General features: G+C 46.4%; 1 protein-coding gene across 1 annotated transcript; it reads left to right on the top strand.

Moving 5' to 3' along the window:
- Window positions 1–414: 414 nt before the first annotated feature.
- On the top strand, window positions 415–7206 carry LOC108937282 (uncharacterized protein C16orf45-like). Its single transcript, XM_018757105.1, has 6 exons — window positions 415–532; window positions 2523–2628; window positions 4470–4543; window positions 5746–5860; window positions 5946–6019; window positions 6321–7206. The coding sequence occupies exons 1-6, from the start codon at window positions 445–447 to the stop codon at window positions 6437–6439; spliced, it is 576 nt and encodes a 191-aa protein (XP_018612621.1). The 5' UTR covers window positions 415–444; the 3' UTR covers window positions 6440–7206.
- Window positions 7207–8482: the final 1276 nt, after the last annotated feature.

Below are 8482 nucleotides of genomic sequence, written 5' to 3'. Positions count from 1 at the left end.
TCCTTAAAATACTTGTGCACTTTTCAGGTATCAACCCATTCTTCAGGGCTTTGCTCCTCCTACTGGTATCAGCCCATCCTTCGAGTATCTGTGAATCCTTTAAATATTTGCACCTCTTTTAGGTATCAATCCATCCTTAGGGATCTGTGCATCCTTCTGATATCAATCCATCCGGCATCGGGAATCTGTGCATCATTAAGGCTCGTCATCGTCAGCACGAGCATCAGCATGCGCCACCTCCAGCAGCAGCGCGCTCCCTCCCGTTCGTTCAGAGCAACGGAGGCGAGGAGAGGCGAAGAGAGACGAGGAGATGCTGAGCGCTGCTCCCAGTCTGCGGACGCTCAGTACCGGGAGACCGTGAGTCACGGCGGCGCTTCGGACGAACCAGGACAAGGGAGCGTTTCAGACCCACGCGGGTTTCATAATAAAGTGTGGAATCCCGTTATGGAAACGATGAAATCGATCTCGGACCCCGAGCGCCCGCTGAAGAGCTACGGCGCGGTGCAGATGACCGAGTGGCGGAGGGACACACGTAAGGGGGCTGCGGCGCCAGGATGCGCGTGTCTCTACTGACTGTGTGTCTCATCACATACGATACGCGTCGCAGAACATCATGCTTCGCCGTCACACGCTTGGCCGCGTCGAATTTCGCATCTAATCGGACGTACCTGTTTCTGTGTGTGTGTGAGAGAGTGTGTGTGTGTGTGTGTGTGTGTCCTCCTTTCTTTTGTTGTGCGTCCAGTCGAGCTGATGATGATGCGCACATGATGATGATCGGGACAAAGGACAAGGTGTGCAGAGTTTGCTGGCATTCATTGCATGTGCTGACTTGGGTCCGATCGGATCGTTTCGCAGCACCCAGAACCGTTTCCCGTCCAGTGCCGCTGTCCTGCGCGCACGGGCACGTCCCAGGTCGGTCTCCATCATCATCCCCCACGAGCATCTCCGTCCCTCCCATCGTGCGTCCAGCCCGGTCCTCGGGGTTCGGCGGGGTGTAGAGGAGACCCGTGTTTCACTCACTGTCCAGAGCTGCTCCCTGGCTGATCTCGATGCTTTTGTTTTGGGCGAGTCGGCGTGAATTTTTGTGGTGAAATACCACGATTGTGCAGACGTGCTTCTTCTTGCACTTCACTTGCAGCATGTCAAACACGTACACGATCTGAGGACTGCTTGATGGACTAATCCATTTTGAACGCGGGGTTTGCAATGTCTGGTGTCTCTGCAGGAACCAGCAGCACCAAAGACACGTGTCGTGTGTTGTTGCTTTTTGCGGTTTCACAGTAAGAGACACAAGCGCACACGTGTAGCCTGGTCCTGGAGTGCTTGATCTGCCTGACAGCAGGTCACCTTTCACTGTCTTGGACGTTTTCCAATTTGCCAGTTGTTCCCAACCGAGGGTTCGTCCGAATGTCCGTGATGTCCCCACACAGTGCGGGCGAAAAAGGCTCCTTTGGATGCATCTCCTTGGTGAGACGAAGGCCTCGGGGTTTCTACGTAAAGAGTTTGACCAGAACGGGGTGCGGTGGCGCAGTGGGTTGGACCGCAGTCCTGCTCTCCCGTGGGTCTGGGGTTCGAGTCCCGCTTGGGGTGCCTTGCGACGGACTGGCGTCCCATCCTGGGTGTGTCCCCTCCCCCTCCGGCCTTACGCCCTGTGTTACCGGGTAGGTTCCGGTTCCCCGTGACCCCGTATGGGACAAGCGGTTCTGAAAATGTGTGTGTGAGTTTGACCAGAGGTGGAGATCCTGAGGTCTTGGACCACAGGCTCTGCAGTGCCGCTTGTTCACCTGAAATGTGGTAAAGCTCTGTCCGCTCCTACATGGCAAGTCATAAATAAAAGATCAGCTCAGCCAAGATGCGAGAGGTGAGCTTAATTACAATTTCACTGCAGCCTCTGCTCAGGAACCTAAACCGGGATTTCCAGAACGGTGCTTGAAACTTCATTTGAGCATCTTTTATTGCTGATTGATGTTTCCGTTGATATAACTTTATTTATATTTTGATTATTTATATATTATTATATTTGATCATTTATATTATGTTCCATCCCCTTGATTATAATCTGACCAGCTGACCCTATCTCGACCCCACATCCATCTGCAACACTGTGCGGAGTGTAAAAAATGACTCTTCAAGCACTTATAGGGTGTAAATGTGTTCCAGCGCCAACTCAACGAATGTGTACGTTTCCAAGAATTCATGATCTGGGAAATGGCGCAGGAGTGCGTTGCTGTTCTTTGAATGCACCCCCTCTCTCTGTACACCCTTTCCATGCTGTAGACATCATAGCAGCCTAACCCGTGACCTTGGCATAATTTTTGTAGTCAATTACTGCTCAATTCATATTGAGCTGTGTAATTTCTGCCGCTGCTGCATCTCCAGCTGCGGGATGAAGCTGCTCTGCAGTCTCTAGATGCTCTTCATCCTTTAAACACTGTGATCAAACAGTTGTACGGGGATCAGTTGAAATTATTGCTTGAATGACAACCTTCGACTGACTCCTCCCTTTTCTTCACCACCCTCAGCCCAGCCAGAAGACTCCATGACCCCAGAGCAGCTGGAGGCGGAGATGGTGCGGGTGCAGCGCTTGCGGGAAGTACTGGTGCGTCGCGAGTCCGAACTGCGCTTCATGTGAGTAGATATTTGTTTTTATTCTTCATCCTGCTGTGGCTTGCCCTTTCGCTTCATCCCCATTCCTCCATACCTTATCCACAAACGCCATTCTCAGGCCCTGGACCGGAAGCTTGTCAAACCCACACTCAGTTGACCTCATGTGCTCCCGGGTCCCGTCAGGGTAACGGCAGTGGAGCGCAGCAGCTTGTGAGGTCCTCACTCCTAATGAGAACGGATGAGAGAGCTCAGTTCTCGCTCATTAACTGTGGGGATGCCCTGCTGGTACCTGGAGAGCTCTGCCCATTTCCCTGCATAGCCGTGGTTTCGATTTCCCTCCATTCACACACACACGCTCCAGGACCTTCAAGTGCATTTGACTCCACGGTTGATTCAACTAGACCCCATGGGCTTCTGCTCACACGCCACTTAAAGGTGAGAAAAGAGCAAGCCGGAATAGATCAGACTTTCCCTGTAAACTAACAAGTGAGAAAAAGGAAGCAGTGGTGGCCAATAGCCCACAGCAATGGTGTTTCTCTCCAAACGCAGACCTCCAGCAGAACGTTCAGGTTGCTCTCCGAAATGTTGCTCCCTCTATCTGTTTGTGAAGGCTTGACCTACACAATGAAGTGTCAGCCAGGACCACAGTTGTGCTGAGCAACACGTTGCACCGTATTAACTGTGAGAGCTAGAACGTTCCTTACAGGGTGCACAGGACTGATAAGGGGCAGTTTAAAGTTGCTTTCCACAGGTATGCAGCAATATCCTGACTTGTGAAAAAGTCATTTACATCAAAAACATTGTTCCTATTGAACATATTCTCCCATATAGCCTATAATCAACCACGGTTCCATATATACAGGTGGTCTCCAACTTACGATGGGTTTACATTCTGCGAAACCCATCATAAGTGAAAAATATCAGCAGTCAAAAATACATTTAATACACCTAACCTACCGAACATCATAGCCTAGCATACATTCGATAGCTGTTATGGGCTTGCCGCCTTCATGCTGGGCAACTTTCTTGAGTCTCTCCTCAAGAGTAATTGGCCTCCACTTGGCCACCAGTAGCAGGAGATGTTGATGGGCATTTCTGCGACATTATGGATGCACAAAACACAACCGCGTGACAGACTGGGAGATGGCGATCGTTGCCGCTGCCCAACATGGCGAGACTGTATTGCACTGGGAAAAATTCAAAATTCAAAGTACGGTTTCTATAGAATGTCTATCGCCAGCTTACCATCGTAAAGTCGAAAAAATCCTAAGTTGAACCATCGTAAATCAAAACCACCTGTTTATCTTCCATAAAGAAAACCCACTCAAATTTGCAGCTGAAATGATTCATCTCCACCTGGATTGGTGTCCTTACATTACTGGTGGCTTTTGCTCAAAATAGGAGTAAGTGAGCTGCTGTTTTACTTTTACATTTCCTCATCTTAAAAAGATACAAATGCAAAAAGGCAATGTACACTTTGGAGAGAAGAAGCAGCACGCAGGCAATGAAGGCAGTGTACTGTGGAGAGCCGTGTAGCCAAGGACCAAAAGCTTTGCGATGGGCGTTGGAGTGCTGATGACTCATCCGTCCTGGAATGATCAAACGGAAGAAGACAGCAGAGCGGGCTGGCGGACACAGAGAGCTCGTTCTCTCCCCAGTGCTAGGGAAATGGGGCACACAAGGCCAGCGGCGGCGAACAGGCAGCTCAAAGGACTTGAGGGGGTGGAGATGTCACCCAAGGCCGTTTCCTAGGACTTATCTGGAGACGGAAAGTATGACTGACTTGAGAGCAATGCTGAGGTTGGCTGGGTGGAACAGTTGCCACTGTAGTTCCATGTAATCCACCTGTGATTCTTTTCCAGGATGGATGACATTCACCTGTGCAAGGACATCTTGGGCCTGAAGCAGGAGCTGAGGAAGATTATGGCAATACCCGGTAAGATCCCACAGGAACGCGGTAATAATATGGCCAGAACACCATGATGATGCACTCTAGTGTTCATCAGACAGACTGTGTGTTTTCAGGAGTGCTGAGTCTTCCTGAAGCTGATAGAAACACTGATAATTATGACAAAAGTTTATGCTGATCCTAATAGAAATCTAAAAATTTATACATACATTTAAATTTCAGATATTAAATTCACCAGAAATTGATGAGAATCTTACAGCTGAGGTAGGGATGGAGAGGAAGATGGGACACGTATTTAGAAAGTTCAACACAAGGTTTTGTCCTGGGGGTTGGGGCTGAAGGCGATCTAACTACAAGTGTACTTATTTACAAAACAGTTGTGAACATATACTTGCACAGCATGTGAAATACTATATAGCCAGCTTTTAGTGAGACATGAAGTCTCCTGGTCTTGGTCTAGTGCTTGGTTAACGGCATGATAGATAACTGCGTCACCAAAATATTTTTGGATGATTTAAGAACTAGGCCAAGAGGAGAGTTACTAGATGGATCCTTCCACCCAGATTAATGTCTCTGCAGCACACTGTGCCATATTAATCATACCATAATTAATTTTCTGGGTAGAAAAGCTGTTTTTTTATGGCTAACTATACAGTTTTTTTGTACCCCTTGCATAAAGAGGTGAAATTAAACCCAGTTTATAGGGCTCTTATAATATAGAGCAGTGTTCTCTCCACTGTGAGTTTGTATAGTATACTGATATTCACATATTTATTTAGTTAGTAGAATAAGAACAGTATATGCATAAAATGACTATTAAAAGCAGGTGAAAAAAGAGAGGCATACAATAGCAACAGTTTTTACTTTTCCCCGGTGCTGGAAGATAGCCAGTTTTTATTGGAAATAGGGAATTACTGACATATGTGTATAAACAAGCAAAACAAACAAAGGACTTTGCTGTTTCCCTTGCACACTCTGGGCAGGTACCATATATTTATAAGCACAATACTGCACTGACTCCAACAATATGCTCCAGTCCCCTGAGATGCTACTGGCAGCTGTCACATCCTGAAAAAAACCTGCGCTATAGATAATTAAAATACAGGATAAGCTAAAGTAGTGCAGAAATATGGACACTGGGAAAACAAATCAGGAAAGTGGACAGATAGTGAGGTAGGGCTGCTTTAAATATGCGCACCATTATGGGCGACAACTTTGGTCTTTTCCAGAGAATGAGAAATCCAAGACAGACAGGCAGAAAGAAGAGGAGTTAATCCTTAAGATCCACAAACTGGTCCAGAAACGGGATTTTCTAGTGGAAGATGCTGAGGTGGAGAGACTAAGGTAACCTCAGACCTTCTCCACCAGTGTAAGTGATTTCTGTGAAGTGTCAGAGATGTCTGCTCACTGAGTGCCCTCCTGTCAACAGAGAACAGGAGGAGGACAAGGAGATGGCCGAATTCCTCAGAGTTAACCTGAAGCCACTGGTGAAAATCGCAGACAGTAAGTGTCTACAGGTGAAAAGTTCTCTGTAGGTTGCCGCACTGTGGGCGGAGCACAAAGGACCAGACTGAATCCTTAGCGCATTGGTGTTCTCTGAATATGCAGCCTGCCTGACACTGGTGAGAGGATCACTAGTGGGTGCCCGGCTGAGTGGGCCTTTCACGTGCATATCCTCAGAGGGCACTGCTGTTGTGCCCCTCAACAATTGCTCCGACCCTTGCCATGATACATATATATAAGCAGTGTATCATTATATCAGATTATCATGAGGAGTTCACCGAGTGTGTTCTTTGTGCCCAAGGACCTCCGAATCCCAACACAACTGCACCAGATCCTCCGGCCAACAAGTTCTCCATTGCCAGATCAGGAGCTGCCGTTATTAAAGACTGCTGTGGGGCAACCCAGTGTGTCGTCATGTGACCCTGCCGGTCCCCTCACCCCACCCCCCTCTCCTCGGTCCACCTCACCTGACTGCATTCAACCCCCTAGCCATCACTATAATTCATTGCCCATCCAAATGAAAATAGGAAAGAAAGGCCAGCATACAGACAGTTTCAAAAGAGGAATGTTGGGAGATATAGCTTTTAAATTTTTGGACTTGTTTCTTGGATGTTATTTGTTCAAATGTCATGGTTGTCATATTGAGTTTATATAGGAGTATGGGTCAGAATGAGGAAAATTGCAACAGGAAAAACCAGGGTCTTTCTGTGGTTTTCATAATGCCTCTTACTCATCTAACTGACATGATGCATGACAGCTGTTGCAGAGGACTGTGCATTTTGCACTTTTTCACTCTCTGCAAGTCATAAAAAGTACCATTTCTGCCCAGTAACTTGAAAATGGACCAAATCCATCTTGAACATTCCTTGAAATGAATATATACACATTCATATCTCAGATCTGACAATTGAACAAAAAATTATGTTGTAGAATATGTATTGGTAGCATATTACCTTTTTGTAACATTAGTCAGAAGTTGCTAGCAGACGTACATGCCACCAGGAAGTAATTCAGAGGTATCACTGCAGTACTTTCAAAAGGAAAATCAAAACATGTTGTTTGCATGTTAAATTATGATGGGATGTAGTATTAATACCATGTCATTGTATATAACCTCATACTGAAAAATAAACATGATGGAGTTGTCTCTCCGCATTGAGAGGTGGATGTGATGATGGTCTCTGGTTACCCACAACAATAATGGAACAGAAATTCATCTTTTATTTTCAATCAGTGAAAATGAGCTCCGTGTTCATTAAATAAACAGTTTATTTATATACTGGTGTGCTTTTCCTCTGGTGTCCATAAGAGGTTTCCCCAGAGTCATAGTTGTGATTACCCTTCTGATGTAGCAACCACATGATTGATACAATGATGGTTAAAGCATGACCTACTTTGACTGAGGGAGAACACCAACACATCAGATCAAGTATGTCAGCTAAGGTGAATTAGATACTGCATGAGGGTTATAATCAGTAATGAGTCAGAAGGAGTGTATCTATGGAAACCAAAACCCCACAGCCTGGGTGTTTCGGTACTTCTTGATGATGTTTTGTAGAAGTCGAGCCATGAAAATGTGTAGCGGATGTAAATTTTAACACTAAACAGTGCCTTGATTGTGTGGTTTTCCGAAAAATGGCCTGAATGCTCTCTTAAACCTTTTTAGTCCATGAAGCTATAGCTAGACTGCGGTTGGAGGTTCCTGAAACTGACTACAAATGCTCCCTTTCTAATAGCGTTACTTACCCAAACTGCCTGGGATCTGTGCCCTGTTGGAAGTGCTGATGAAACGATTCTTTCGGTGAAGTAAATCCCAGACAAAGCTGGGGGGCTGGCGGGCTGCGTGGGAGTGCTTGGAGCGGTACTTTCCTCACTGACTGAAACACAAAGTTGCCACACTAAAGTTTGGATGGAGGGGGAGTAAAGGAGAAATGGTCTGCAATTACTGGAAATGTAGAAACTTGTGAAACAGAAAAATTACTTTTGTGTGCTTTGTGAGGAGTGAAAACGTTGCTGGCAATTACTGGAGAGTTTGGTTAAAGAGTGTCTCACCTGCTCATGGGCCAATGGTGCCACCCAGAGGAGAAAGAACAGTCGCGTAAGCCTCTGAGAGGCCTTCACTGTGGTACTCAACATCCTGGATTAAGCTTGCGATGCAATGGCAGAAAACAGCTTCTTACTTTTAAATGCAAGCCTCCAGCTCATTACATTTATTTAGCAGATGCTTTTCTCCACAGCAAATTCCAACAAACTCTACGTAGTGTTATCAGCCCACACCCCTTATTTAGCAAGGTGACTTACACTGCTAGATATACTATTTACAATGGGTCACTGGTCCATGTATCAGTGGAACATACTCTTTCTGTCACTGATACACTATGGGTGAACCTGAACACCATGTCTTTGGACTGTGGGAGGAAACCAGAGCACCCAGAGGAAACCTACACAGACACAGGGAGAATA

Source organism: Scleropages formosus, chromosome 8 (genome assembly GCF_900964775.1).
Source record: "Scleropages formosus chromosome 8, fSclFor1.1, whole genome shotgun sequence".
In the NCBI taxonomy this organism is placed as follows: domain Eukaryota; kingdom Metazoa; phylum Chordata; class Actinopteri; order Osteoglossiformes; family Osteoglossidae; genus Scleropages; species Scleropages formosus.
Note: the sequence above shows the minus strand (reverse complement) of the source record. Positions and strands in the feature narration are given on the sequence as shown.